Source organism: Struthio camelus, chromosome 3 (genome assembly GCF_040807025.1).
Source record: "Struthio camelus isolate bStrCam1 chromosome 3, bStrCam1.hap1, whole genome shotgun sequence".
NCBI lineage: Eukaryota > Metazoa > Chordata > Aves > Struthioniformes > Struthionidae > Struthio > Struthio camelus.
In genome coordinates this window covers 145,501,071-145,516,551 of record NC_090944.1, presented here as the reverse complement: position 1 = coordinate 145,516,551, position 15,481 = coordinate 145,501,071, and the positions used below count along the sequence as shown (strand labels likewise).

Sequence of the window (15,481 nt, the reverse complement as noted above, 5' to 3'; positions counted from 1 at the left end):
CATGCCTACCCAAAAGCAGAAATTCTTCAGTCAAACAGACGACTCCTTTCTGGAGCCAGCTGGCTATGTAATGCAATTAGGAGGAAAAGGAGGTCAGGCTATTAGGTGTGTACCATGACCAGTGTCAGCCGCGGCGTGTTGCCTGGCAGGCAGCAGCAGCCCGGCTGCAGCAGAGCGCCTTTAAAACTATTTACTCAAGTGAATGAGCAGAAGTGGCGCGCGGCTAGGGCCCGAGCGCCGAGCTTTTGTGTAAGGCTTGAAAAACGAGCGTTTGTTCGGCGAGCGCCTCGGTGCGTCCTGAAGCGCAGGCCGGGGCGGAGGGGAACGCAGCGCAGAGGTGATTGATGAGAGCGTAATGCAAGTCCGAAACTATACAGTGATCCCAGCTCCCTCTCTTTATTGTTCAGGCAAGTTGAGCCATCGAGAAATCGCTGCGCTCGAACACGTGCAGTCGAAAGCGTGTGCGTTTTGTTCATGCGAGTGAAGTGGCCTTACGCTGATCGTTCATCACGCTTTCGGCTAGCTTGGGGAGGGAAAGACACTGCAAAGAGTTTCCTTCGCTGGGTATTTGTAGAGAGATCATTCAAGTCAGGAAGAAATTTTAAAAAAATCTTTTTTTTTTTAAATACCATATTATCTAGCTGTTTTGTGATTTTTTTTTTTTTCCCCCCTGAGGATTTTTCTTTTTTCCCCCCACCTTTTTCCCAACTATATGGAGAGCCCAGCATAAATCTTTGCTCAGTGTGCATTGCGTGTGCTTCTTTGGACCTATAATCAAAACTCGCTTGCTTACCTCCTTCGGGGTATCGAATCTGCCATATAACTTGTATTTTTAATGAGCGATAAGGAAACTAGCAGCTGGTAGGTTGTCACTGATAAGATTATCCTGATGGTTTTTTTCAAAGAAATGATCTTTCAAGAACAAATATTTTTGGTTTAGAGCAATTTGGTCTTTGTAACACTGCACCTTATAAATGCAATGATTAAGAATGCAGGATTCAATCCATTACCGAGCATAAAATAGTGTCATTATCGCCATGCCGTGTGGGTTGTAGCTACGGTAGTAATTTCTTACCGCTCTAGGATGTTTGCAAGATTTTGAGCTGTTAGCCATCGTTTGCTGTCTGAAGCAAGCATGACAAGCATATGCTGATCTAACTTCTCCCTCTTCACTGAATTTTGTTCTCTTGTGCGTAGTACAGGTATAAAGCGTTTTGGGATTCTTGAGCATGCAATGTATTTGACCGTTACCTGAATAACGAACTGCGAACTGAGAAAGGTCTTTCAAGAAGCATCCGGGCATATTTTGCTTACTGCTTTTATAGGTTTATTTATCATTCTTAAAGCAACGTGAGGCAACGTAGACCCCTTTCTTCACAGTTTGTTTCAGCAGTAAAACAAAAGGGTTGTTTCCAGTTTTGAGTTTCCCTGTGCAACTAGGCAAGTACATTACCGTACAGAGCTCTGTTTTCATATTTGTTTAAGCTTGTTAAATACAGCCATCATGGGGTTTTTATGTGTTGCAAAGCTAGTCCTAGAACTCGTTTTTAATATCAGCAATGAGTTGGGTACCTGCCTTGGGCATGATAAATTTTGGGCACTGCTTACAAGTTCAGCGCCGTAGACCTGCTCTGAATACAGCTGGTGTAAGCTGGGCCCTTATTTCTGTTAGCTTTTATAGTAAATTATAGTTTAGCTTTGGCTGTATTTGGAGTGGCCTTGCCAAATGCTTAGATTCTCAGTATAGATAACCTGTTGCACACAAAGTATTGTAGCCAGACAGGTTTTTATTATTGTTATTTTATTATTATTATTATTTTTAAGACTCAACTTTACATCTCTCTCTTGATCGTTTTTAAGGTCACCTCGCTGCATCTCTCAGATAAAAACCTAGAAATCAGTGAAAACAGGGGCATTCCCCAGTGCTTGCAGTGATATCAGAATTTTATTGTACACTTATATACAAAACTAAGCAGTAATTTATTAGTCTGCACTGTGACATTATCAACATGAATATTTTCTTGGATGTTATTTTGCTTTTACCGAGTAATTAAGAAAATACAAGAGGATGCACAAAAATCAGGATGATTGTGAGAACAGTAATGTATACTAATTTCTATACATCTAAGAAGCGCCACTAGTCGTATTGTTAATGTTTCCATATTTTTTATAAGATGACTCAAAAACTGTTTATATTTTCTTCAAACGGAATTAACCATGTCTTTCCTTTATAGGTAGAAATAAAATACAATTCTGCTTTATCTTTCTTTTATTTCATTTAAAACAAACTGAGAATCTGAGTCATTCTGTGAACTCAGCTTTATTTTACTTTGCTAGAGTGTAAACTGTTGGCAAAGCTGATGGTTTTTAACACTTAATTCTTGTGGTCCTGCCATGGTGGTTTTGCTTACAGCCAGAGTACAGTTTGCCACCCAGTGCTGTAGGGATGAAGTGCTTTACTTTTAAAGATGTGACCCGGTTCTGAAGAGGGAAAATTCTTTTTTTAAATATAGGCTAATACAAGGCCTGCGGACATTATTTCATTGTTATTTATCTAATGAAAAATTGGGGCTTTTTTTTTTTTTTCCCACAGAGATAATGAACAAAGCAGATCTGGCTTCTTTGTTAGGGCTACTGCATACATTTTTCAAGAGGCCAGGACCAAACTGGAGGTGGTGGTTCTTAAGGTTTAAGTGGCGCTTAAATTCTCTTTGGTTTGGACTGGCGTTCTTCATGTGGGTTAAATTTTACTTTTAAAGTTTACCTTGGAAACTATTGCGCGTAGCTCGTACGTGATTTTCAAATGTCTTCTGCCATCTGTTAGAGCACCTCCAGTTCCTCCCCTAACAAAGCAAACACACAGATCTGCGTAGGGACTTTTTATGTAAGTCATATTTAAAATTTATCCATGTTTTATGCAACTCTGCTTAAAATGAAAAAATAATTGCCCCAGTATTTCCCATTCTGCTGTAATTTGCATTGGTCCAGGGGATTTTGTTTTACATTTTCAAACAAAAATTATTTCCAGACTCAAAATCTGCAAGGAAATGTTCATTTTCTGATAACATGTGTAATAGAGGTCCATAGCGGAAAGTTTCTTGGCATGCTTAGTCAAGGCATGTCTTGTTCTTGTGACAGCTACGGTATTTTAACTGAAATACGATGTTCTGTTGGTTAATGTTTTGCTCTAGTAAGTCAGATTACCATCTTTAAATTATTATAGGTAATGTACATCTACATATTGTGCTAATGGGTAATTTGATAATTGCTTAATTAAGCCATCGGATAAACAATATGTCCTGAATGAAGCAAATTATTTAACCGATCTTTTCATGAGCAACCAGGGAAAAACAATATTTTAACTTTTTCCATAATGAAATATTTCTACTATTGAGCATAGTAATTCAATTTGTAAGCCATGACCCCTCATAAACTGTTGTTATCGCTCTGATTAATAAAGAGCCAATTTGCTGTTGCAGCTTCGTCACTTGGGAAATGATGAGGTTCACATCGTCTGGTCGGAACACACCAGGAACTACCGCAGGGGCATTATACCAACGGATTTTGGAGATGTTTTAATTGTTATTTACCCAATGAAGAATCACATGTTTTTCATAGAGATAATGAAGAAACCAGAGGTATGTTTTGACTGCTTTACTGGATCTGTCATACATGTTATTCAAGCGAGCAACAGTTCTGTTGCTCGAATAAAACTGACTGTTTTAGCATTCCCCTCCTTTCTGCTACGAATCCTAAATTTTTAAAAGTATGCTGAGCGGTGAGATTTTATTATTTAAGACTTGCAATGTAAACAGCAATTGAAATGGCTTCATGTGAAAAGAAAGTAATTCGTGCTATGTTACTGCTTAGCGCTTAAGGGAAATATGTCAAAATTCGAAAGCCATTGAAGTTATTGTACAATGAACAATGTTTAAAATGATTGTGATTTCCAATGTAAGCCAATAAATGCAAAATAATAAAGATGTAGGTTCCTCACTTGCTATTAATTTACCCTATAATATAGCTTAGCTACTATTGTGCATATGGTACTGTGCATTACCTCACATGTGTTTGAGACCCTCCTGATAATCTGACTCACTGAGATGATGTAGTCATTGGATAGCCTGACATCCGAGTCTTTTGATAATGTTTCGTAACTCCGTTTTAGACCTTTTTTTGAAATAGTGGATTTTTTCATCGCACATGAAAATGCTAGCTTAATAAATGCTTGTCTGGCATTATAGGTGCAAAAATGTGTATAAAATATGCTTTATGAAAATAATCAATGTGATAAATACCATTTCCCTTATATGAGAGGCAATATTTGTCCAAGAGAGTAACCAGCTGTGGACAATGCATAAATCTGATGACATTTATCACTGTATGCAATATTTTTTTTGAGTTGTGTAAGATCTAGCTGTTATATATTAACAGCTAGAGTTGTGCCAGTAGACATTTTCAGTGAGAACCTTGAATATTTTTATAAATTGCACTAATTTTTGTCTTAAACTTAATTTTTCAGCTCTACAATTTACTTCTCAGGAATTTTAGTAAAAATTTTTTACCTTAAAATGCCAAATAGCTTTTAATGTATCTCAACCTCAAAGAGCTCCGTAAGAAAAATCAGAATTTAGCTTTATGGACATGCTTGAAAATTCTGTGAATCAATCCAAAAAAAGCTATGTCGTCGTATACATTAGTCAAAAATGCCCAGCAGGCTGAAAGAATAATAGCTAACTGGAAATTTAGTGTTATCCCTGCATTTAAAGTACAAACCATTACAATGTAATAAAATTAATCCAGACATTTCCAGGGCAAGTGTGGCTGACCTTTTGTTCACCAGCTACTGACCCCAGGGTGAATGAAAGAGGCTTGCAGAGAGAAATGTCTGTTGTTTGGCTTCAGTCCCTGGTATTTAAATTGCATTCCCTAATCAAATGAAAAGGCTGTCCTCTCTATCAGGTTACAGAATCCATGGCAACATTTGGCCTTTTATATACATAATGTTAGCCTTTTTGTTTGCATCTAAGTAGAGACACCTGGAGCAATGTTAACATTAACCGATTTAGCATTAATAGCTTCATTATATAAGAATTTCTGATCAGATAGCTGTTACTTTTGTTATATTGCTTCAGCTTGTATTGTTTTCATTTTTTATCTCCCTGCTTGGCAACCAGGCAATGATTTGCAAATTTTTTTTGTCTTGATTAATTAAGCAATATAATTATCAGGAACCGTGATGCAGTCTTTGCTCAACAAAGCTTCTGAGAGAAAACAATAGTAAGTCTGTTAGGATGAATGCATTCCACGCGTCACAGATGCATGAGGATATTCTAAACAATGAGACGAAAAGCTGCCTGCAAAAGAGGACAAAGAATGCCAAGCAGACTCTACACACTACACATACCGCCAGGGACATACTGCGGGTTCCCTGGGACACAGATGCCTCGTTAGATTGCAGCTAGTCATCAGAGATTAATTCTCAGCCATTTGGTACAATAATTTACCCATTCCCCAGTCTTTTAACTAGTGCTGCTCGCTATAGAAGTGAAGTCTTTGTACTCAAAAGGTTTATTTAACCTTGCCTACTTTTAATGTTTGCAACAAAAATAATTTTTTTTTTGTCTTGGAGATTGTAATGAAGCAGGTGTTTGCAGTGTGCTGAATATTAATTTTTGTTTCAAGGGTAACTTGCGTTGACATTTGGAGTGGTTCAGGAGGGCGATGTTTCCCCTTTACTCTTTAATTTATTTTTTTTAAATGGATTCCTGTTTAAGTCTAACACTATTTTCTTTGCGACCATTTGAAACACTGCCATTTCTTCGAATGGCTATACAATGCCGACCTGCAGAAAGCACGGACCAGAGAACCTGGCCCTGGGCGCGCGGCCGGCTTCTGCCCCCAGACCGTGCCGTTCAGGCAGCGCGGTCTCCGCAGATGGAAGCGTATGCTGGACTCGCTTCCACTGACTTTAATGACCCTCAACACGGCTGACGAATCTGCTTGGGAATTAATAACTCTAAGCTGCTTGTTCATAGGGGTTTACGGTCCGGTCGTGCGTTCCTTGCCCTGTACGTACTGCAGCTGGCTCTGGGCAAAGCGGGAGTGCGCGAGGCGGGTCCCTAGGCCTTCTGGCTCCAGGTCTGGGAGAAACCCAGAGGGGACGAATTTTCAAATTTGGGGAAGTATTACTCTAGGTTCTGGTTTCATTTGAATTATGTTTGTTTTTCTTTGATAATATGAAACCATCCGCTTTCACACGAGGTCACTTCCATCCTTTACTGCATTGAAAGCTGTGTCCTCTTTTTCCATCTGACAGCGTGTGCTAGCTGTGTCGTATGAAAAAACATGCAACTTCTGACAAAACATGTCCCTAGGACACGTTTTGTGAGATAATCTGATTTTCTTCTTGGGAAAAAAAGCGTGCTTCCTTAACCCGTACTTTCCACTTTTATGGAAGTCCTGTTCTTAACACGTGCAGAGGAGAGGAGCTAGGTGATAAACACTACAATTTTATTGTATTGCTTCTTTGCTGCTTCCTTTCTTCTTTTATCTTTGGCGGTAGCAATCTGGTTAAGGATCAGTCAGGTTGTACCATTTATCCGAGTCATCTTGCTGCCGGAGGCAGTCGCACGCGTGGAGTTACCCGTGGAGGCGCACCCCGAAAAGGACCCAGTACACTTCTATCTCTACACGGGCTAGACAGACCTCGGTGCTACGGACAGCTTTCTGTTCAGCTTTTGATTTAGTCCACGCCATTGTTTCAGAAGAATTTTACACTGGATAAAAGTATGTTTTAATGGAGCGTGACTGTTAAACTCTTAGAGAAAACAATTCTTAATGAAACTTTTTATGTTAAAATGTCAGTCGATGATGACAGTTGGGAGATATTTTTGATAAACTTACTGAAGAGTGTCCTGTGAAAGGTTTTCTTGGGGGGTTTTTTTGTTTGTTTTTTTTAAGGGACGGTTTGTGTGTATATATAGATATGCCTGTAAACACCTTAAATAAATCTCAAGTATGCAAATTCAGCAATATTGTTTTAAGAAAATCTACCAAATTCCCTGTACTCCAAGCGGTTTTTGAAATAGTGTGCAACAAAGTCCTATAAGCAAAAATTGATGGTCGGAAAGAATGGGAATTAATTTCCCTGTACAGAAGCATATAGAAATAGTAACCTGATTTAAAATGTTTAATATTTCTATGTGGAAATCATTTTAATACGTGTTTGAGCTGCTTCTTCATACTTGGATAAAAATTTAGTTTTCCATTTTTTCTTTTGTCCATACTCTCCAGTGTTCTTCATTTCCTAGAATATGTGGTAAACTTTTTGCTTATTGCTTAAAGTGGAAAACTTGACGCTCTGGAACATTAAAAACTTTAGTATACATTTTTTCTTCCTGTCACCTTCCTTTCCAACTAGCTAGTTAATAATATTAGCATTAAAAATATATATATTTGTGTGTGTGCGTCTGTGTGTATATATACACACGCGCACGCGCGCACACAATACTACGTGAGAAGCAATACTGAGCAGTACCACACGAGCAATAATTCATGAGAAGAATCCAGGATTAATTTTAAAAAGAAAACAAAATCAAATAAAAGTCACACTGTGGAAACATTTTACAGTAATCTATTTTTAGGGGTTTGGTGATTATTTTTAAGTAAAGGAATGACAGAAAAATTATGTGAAAAGACAGCTGTCATTTGCAGATGTTATATTAAAACCAAATTTCTCTTGTAATTCATTGCCACTTCTAATTAGAAGAATTCCCTAGTTGCAGGGGATTTATATTATTCCCTTTGTCCATTTATTGAATGACTGTCACAGTCACCCACAAGCAGTTGCAGAAGAATAATAGAGGGTATTTATTTATGTGATAAGCCTCTATACAGGTGGAAAAAAGTCCATAGCTTAAATATTGGTAATTGCTGTTAGCTTCTGTTTAGAGTGGGGTTTTTTGTTTCATTTTGAATTTGTGCTAGAGAAATGAGTACTTGTAAATATTTGACTACTTGTAAATATTAACATTCATGATACATTTTAACATTAAGATTTTCTTGTTTTGACATTGCAAAATCTGTTATATATGTGTAATTCCAGATGTTTTTCATTTTTATGAAGTGTTTGGGCTTTTTACCTAATACAGCCTTTTTATGAAAAGCCATAAGCCATCAGATTGCATTGTTTGGTAGTTACCTCTGAAGGTAACCCTAACATAACACAGTTTTAACATTTTAACATCATATACTGGAATAGACCTGTTAGCATCTGTCCCAGCTTTGTTTTTGCGCTGCTGACTTTGAGAGGTTTTAGTTTTCTGCCATCTTTACTTTCCACAGACCTGATTATCTTGGATCAGCACAACTTTGTCCTGTAGTGAAGCCCATGGAAGGAGTTTACAGAGGAATATCTGATACAAATACTTTCTTGCAAAAACTCCTGCCAATGCTGTGTTGCTCATCCGGTGAGCCAGGGTCTCCTGTTGCGCTATGCAACATGAAAAACATCTCTTAATGTCGACTCAAAATGGAATATCAACTTCAAATTCATAGATGAATTTTATTAATAGACATCATAAATTAATGTTTACCGAGCTGAGTGTTCTATAAAATATGCTTATGCATGTAAAGTAACCTTGTAGCTCGAGTTGGCTTGGCTTTATATGCGTTGTTTTTATTTTGGGGTCTGCAGGTGCCATTTTTTGGTCCTCTCTTTGACGGAGCAATAGTGACTGCAAAGCTGCTGCCAAGCCTTATATGTGCCACGTGCATCAATGCCAGCAGAGCCGTGAAGTCTCTCATCCCACTCTACCAGAGCTTGTATCCTTTCTTCCTACTGATGTAATGCACTTCTTAGGTAGGGATCTTCATTCCTAATATCCTTCTGTTAGAGGTAAGTGTTGATGAGAATCCTTCCAATTTAATTTTATTGAAAAAAGTCAAAGCTTTCTTCCTGTCAAGCTCAATGTTTTTAGAATCATTCGAACCCAGCTGTAATCCAGGGTTTTGAAAATAAAGTCATAACATCAGAGGAATTATTTCACCAGCAGTTTCGGACAATCTTGCTCATGGTAAATTTGGACTTAACGTTTATGCTTTGAACTGTAAGGGACGATAATCTTCAGTTTCCCATCATGCTAATAAAATAGTTACCTACAGTATGTATTAGACTAATACACAGAGCAAATTGTATTCCCACCTTCTTATTCCAGAAAGTAGTCTCATTGACTTTCCGGGGACTCCTTACATGAGTAAGATGGGTGGGATTTGGCCTGTGATTTGGTTCAGTTACCTAAATCAGTTTTTGTTCCAGGCATGTCTGTATTTAAGCATTTTCAGAACATGTTTTCTAACAGCTATTGGAAGATAACTAGATGGTATGGTTCTTTATAATGAGCATGTAGTATTGACTTTTATTCTCACATGATATGCAGACTAAGAGCATCAAATCACTTGTTACCTGACATTCTGGGATTCTTTTCTCATAATGCCATAATTATGCTGGAGACGTTTTATAGTGTGTTTTGTTAATCACGTCACTCCAGTCTCAGGACCAACACTCACTGCACTTTACTTTCTTTGGGTGCTTTTCATATGAGGATTTTTCTAATCATAGGAGTCTGAGAAAGAGTTTGGAAAGAGAATGTTTTGGTCTTTGAAATAATGTAGTTTATTTAGTTTGAGACACGTTTTCGATACACGTAAGATCTTCCAAATACTATTTTTTTAAAAAGAGGCTGCTTTATCCAATATACTTGGCAAATATCCTCAGAAATTAAGAGCAGCATCGTAGTTAAATGAATTAACATTTCATTAACTTACTTTGTTTTAAAGCACGTAAACAATGAAGTCAGTGGTTGTTGCGTAAGCAGTTGAACGCAAAATTATGGCAGTACTTAACAGCTATTTAAAATTTGCTAGGTTTTTCACTTTTGCTTAATAAGAGAAATCTAGCAAATTACTAGAATGCTTTTATGTGCAACTTCAACTACATGTGCCAGTGGATTAATCTACATATAACACTAAAACTACGGTGTAGTAAAATTAACATAAATAACAGAGCTTACAAAAATGAAAAGATCCTGTTGCCCCATACTGTTATCCTATCACCTAACTCCCAGCAGAGTCCTGTGATTTTTAGCTCCTGTTCAGCTTATAGCTTTCACATTTTGTGAGCGAACAACTTTCATCAGCCTGCTGTGCTCCTGCTTTCCTGTAGGGTCTCTTTCTAGGTCCTTATTTATCCCCACTGAAACACGAGCAGCACAAACATGATAGCATATACTACTTTTCAGCATATGCTTGAGACTAGCTGAAACAGTATCTGTCCCCAGATTCACAGTTTCCCTTTTTGTGTGTGCTTTCGCACCTGAGATACCTGTAGAGAATCAAATGCCACTTCTCTGTATGACAAATGAAAAGCGAAAGTGGATTGAGAGACTTCTGAAACTTAGCAGAGATCCTGTGGTGGAAGGATCTCATCAGGCTGGCGCTGGAGTAGAAGAGAAAGCTATGCATAAATGTTTCTGCTAGATAATTGAACACTTTTAGTACATCTTTGTGCTTTTGCTATTAAAATTTTGAATGGGCCAGAAACTTGAATTTAAATTATAGATGCATCCATACTGAAATGGTGAGGTGACATCAAACCAGATGCATGTGATACAAGTCAGAAATCCTTTTCTAATTTTCATGCGTGATATGTGGTGGTCTGAGGGTGACTTTATAACCTATTTGATGACAAGGGCGTAATGTATTCTTGTTGCAAATCCTATGAGTTTCAAAAGGAGATGTTTGAACATGTCCAAGATAGTAATGCTGGTTTATAGCTCTTCCCACTGTATGCAAGCTCAGTGAATGACTTTGCTCTCTGGTGTTCACTGTACTAACTACAACTGAGAGAACAGAAGAAAAGCAGACCCAGCAATTTAGAAGTAATGAAAGAAAGTTTAATAACTTTGTCGGGTTGGAGAGGAAAATAGTAAGGAAAACGATGAGTTAACTGCATGCAAGTGTGAGGTGTTCTGAGAGGCAAGGGATTGTGTATTGTGCTGCAGGGAGAAGATGAAAAGACGTGAAATGACAATAGACTGTCTGCAGTTCCTCAGTTAGTTTCTAAAATATAACAGTGAATATATAGCAATATATTAGGGAAAAGGTGTTCTATAAAGTTTTAGACCAGCTTAATATATATACTTTAATTAGGATTGCCACAAGTAAATGCACACAGCTGAGTTTGCAGAAGTGGACTCTTAAATTATAAATGCTTAGGATTTTATAAAAAGTCATTTTATTATCTTTGGAAATTATAGCAATTTATTTATTAATTTGCAGATGATAAAATGTTGAAGTGCTTTATACTCAGATGGTGAAAGGAAAAGGATGCAACAGAGCCAAGGGGCTTTAGTGGCTATAACTAATGGATAAAGAGTCAGCTTTACGAATTATAAATGCACTGAAAGTAAAGTGAATAAGTCCATAATGTTAATAAGAAGGTGAAACGGTGACGTTCTGCAACGTGTGAGACGTAACCTTGCAGTTTGGATGAAGAGAGAAAAGTTTGTGGTAGCGTTTTAAAGGATGAACTGAGGAGTGATCTTCCGGTTTTCTTTGTAGAACGAGTCATTTCAAAAATCAGCATTGCTGATAAGAGTTAGTAGTTAAAAATGTTCTTGATGCAAGTATGGTTAGAAATTGGTAATTGCGCAGAATAACTGAGAGAAGAGTGAAGACTGCTCTGTCCCTGCTTAGCTCAGATCTTAAACGCTCCATTGTGTTGTAAATAGTTCAAGTAATATTGACTAATCTAAGGGAAATCAAGAGGCAGTTGTAAAAGAAGCAGGAGACGGGAGGGATCGGCTTATCTAGTGACGTTGGAAATTTAAAAATAAAACAAACCACTCCTGCTCCACCTTCCCTTTCTGCCACTGTTAAGTTGGTGGTACTTGCGTTCAAGTTGTGGCACAGCGTAAAGTATTTACCAGGTCGGTATTCCTAACGTAGCAGATTGCACATAGCAGCATTCGTACTTTTAGCTTTTACGTTTGAGGGTGGGAAGTGAATAAACAGTTGTGGTGCCTGAAGGGAAGTGGTCTGCATCCACTAGGTAGTGGGCTGTTAAGTTCTGGCAGCCTCATGCAAATAATGACAGCTGAAGTCACTTGTTGGAAAGTCTGTAAACTCTGGTTACAGCTGCACTTGTCAGTAGCTTTAAGGGAAGTGTAATCAGCCACAGAGATTAATTTGCATCTCAATTAGGAAAGAGTCAGGAGGAAGCAGTAGGGTCTGTTGCTAGAAGGTTGTGGAAGAAATCTCATCAGGCACAAAAGCCTCCCAACTCTCAGTCCTCCAGCTGAGTGGAGGACAATATCTGAGCTTTAGTTACCATGGGGACCAGAAGCCTGCGGAGCCACAGAAGAATCTGTGGTTTGCACTGTAATCATTTGGTCATGATGACACAAATTCCACTGTTGTACCCAAATATATTTTTCTATTGGAAATCTCTTTGAAAATGAAAAAGGTAACTATGGCAGACCACAAAAGATTTTTTTTTTTCATCTCCTTTTTGTGTTGATGCAGCTATTTCTGTTTTAAGGCATTTATTTAGAACAAGAAAAATATGCATTAAAAATTAACTAATTCAAACTTTAGCCATTCTGGCTATACAGGTTCCTTTGTATAAGTCAAATGGTGTGTGATGGCATTACACAGAAGCAAAAACAAAATTGGTAGGTACAGTCGAGTTGCCTTGTGTATGGCTAAAGCTCAGTGTTCTCTGCAAGTGTAATGTTTGCATGTTAGTGGGTGATTATACATTAGTATATGTTTAACATAGTCATTTTTTCAGAAGTGCATTCATTCTTGGTGCCCTGAATTATTGAGACTGAGCAGCTGCAGACCATACTAAATGGCGCTCTCACAAACCTTAAGTAACTGTTGAGTGTTAGGTAATGTGTTTCAGGAGGAAGTCTCACCATGCTGCTTTTTCAGGCAGTCATTTTTATTTTAAATATGCTTTGTATATTTTATTGTAAAGTTATGTAAAAACAGAAGAATAATATTTAAACTTACTAAAATTGTTGTATAGAAATGTCTGCACTTATGCAACTTTTTGAGAGTATTTTGAGAGCCACCCTTATATTTGCTGGGAAAAGGAAAGAACAACTAGTCTGTCAGACTGAAATAATTATCTGTGTTGAAACTAAAGTTCCTTTTAACTGAGCCCAGCTAAAGCAGAGGTTGCTTGTTGTCGATATTGGCTTTAAGAGTAATGCAAGTCTGTAAGCAGAATGCCCTAGGGGTTAAGAGCAGGGATGAAGAACAGTGCATTTGTAAGGCTTTAGTAAGATTAGACACAAAGAAGGAAGATAACGGCAGTATGAACTGTGTGTAAAATATATGATGCAATGTAAAATTAATCCAGGTTTGAATAAATTAACACATTTTTATATCTTTCTCCTTGTATGAACAGTTTTTGTTTTCAAAATGTCTTGGTCAGTTTAGAACTCTGTAAATGCAGTTTTCTGACAAATTTAAATTGGGATACTGTAGTGACAATACTTTTTTTTTTTTTTTTTCCTTTTTCCTCTTTGAAAGTATGCATGGAGGTGGGAAGAAAGTTCTTTATTGTATGCAGGCTGCTCCAGAAGATCCAAATCTCTTCATGTTCTACATTCGTTGCTGTTTGAATAGAGTAACTGCCTAGGTACACTGTCTCATAAGAGGAAGTTTTTGACTTTTCAGTCTGCGGGTGGAGGTGCTTTTGTGTACTTGCTTGTGGTTTACTTCAGGGTGAAATTTGTGTAGACAAATTGACCTTGTCACTCCAGGTCAAAATGCAGACAAGTTGGTGGAGCAATGCGAAGAGTAGTTGCAAAGTTAAGTCACGCTTCATAGTTTTCTTTAAATCATTATTAACAAGGCTTCATATTGCGCTTATGGGCAGCAACTAATTTTCAGCTCATCCCATATCTATCCTTCAAACCATTTCCTTCACATAGTCAGCTAATACCAGTGACAAGGGAGTAGGGCTGGCCTAATAAGCGGAATGGCTTTTGTGTGTGCTGGCCTGGTGGATTTTACTCATGAATTCTGGATTTCCATTTCGTTCATTTCATACTTAAGAATAATTGAAACAACTTCAGAGCTATTAGCAGTTAGTGAGCTCATGGAGGACAAGTGAGGTGTGGGAAGAAAGACAAAAGGAGTGACTGTGCTGAGGAGAAGTATCGGAGAGGACAGAAGGGCTTGGGAATTTACAGACCGGTCAGCGTAACATAAATTGCCGGAAAAATACTGGATCCATTCCTCAAGCTATCTGTGGAAAATTGGTACGTGGGTAACAATGAATGTGGTTTGACAAGATCAAGCCATGTCATACCACTCTTTTTTTTTCTTGGCAGTAACATAACAGGACCTGTGGACAACAGAGAAGCTCCAGATATTAAGGTGCAACGCTAAGGCTCTGACATCTATATGGTATTTTCTTAAGGGAGGTGAGAGGGTATGGCTACAATAGAAATAAAACTGGTTAGACAAACTCAGCTGGAGAATAGTTATCCACTGTTCATAATCAAAATGAAAGGTTCTGCTAAGCAAGAGTTCGTTCTAGTTCCAGTAATATTAAATGTTACAAAAAATGATTGAGGTGACAATATACTGTTTGTGCTTTCTTCCAGCTTATTTTCAATTAATCGTATATAAGAAGAGGGTTTTTTGAAAATGTATACATTCTCCAGTTGCCTTGAGTTGTCTTGTGTGTAGTCATGCACATCTTTGAGAGCTGGTCTTGTCTGTAGTGATAAATAATAAAGTAAACACGACTTCTATTTAAGACTTTTTGTATTGGTCCAATTTATAGCTGCTGTTTAAGCTGACAATTTTTAAACTGAGATGCTAGTAAACCTCCAAATATGCAAGTGTAACCAAGTCTGCAGGTATCGGGCACCTTGGTCCGTATTTTATTGCTGGTCTCCAAAAAGACTTTTGAATATGGGGAAAGCGATGTCTTAGCACAAAGATCCTCTCAGAATGCACAGGGGAAATGCAATTTTGATTACCCTGAATCCGGATTCAGTCTTTCTGAATGTAGTAGTTTCCTTGTTCTTAAAATTGTTACGGTTAAGTTATTTCATAGTTATTTGTGGTATTCTATTGCTTCCCTCTCCCCCCATATTGTGAATAACAGTTGTACTTTTAGTCCTACTTTCCATCTCACTAAGTGAAGGTGAAGAAAAATGGGACAGACTTGACCTCTCTGATATTCTGCCCGAGCTTCTCCTGGCCTTTTGTAAGGAACCTACTGGAAAGTATAAAATCTACCTATGTGTATGTAACATTTGACTTATTTTCTGTGTTTTCGGTTGATTTCATAGTCTTTAAATTATTTTCTTAAGTATCTAAGCTATGTTTATCTGGGTAAATAGGTAGTTCCTGATGGGGTTTAATAAGAATTAACACGTTTCTTGTAAAATTT

At 37.7% G+C, this 15,481-nt stretch overlaps 1 protein-coding gene across 5 annotated transcripts in view; it reads left to right on the top strand.

Annotated features, from left to right (window-relative positions):
* RALGAPA2 (Ral GTPase activating protein catalytic subunit alpha 2) overlaps positions 1 to 15,481 on the top strand; it is a 197,857-nt gene that overhangs the window by 126,405 nt on the left and 55,971 nt on the right. For all 5 annotated transcript variants that reach the window (XM_068940778.1, XM_068940776.1, XM_068940781.1 and 2 more), the window contains 2 exons: positions 3,480 to 3,638; positions 8,699 to 8,826. In XM_068940778.1, coding sequence (XP_068796879.1) covers positions 3,480 to 3,638; positions 8,699 to 8,826 — 287 coding nt within the window. The remainder of the gene's footprint in view (positions 1 to 3,479; positions 3,639 to 8,698; positions 8,827 to 15,481) is intronic.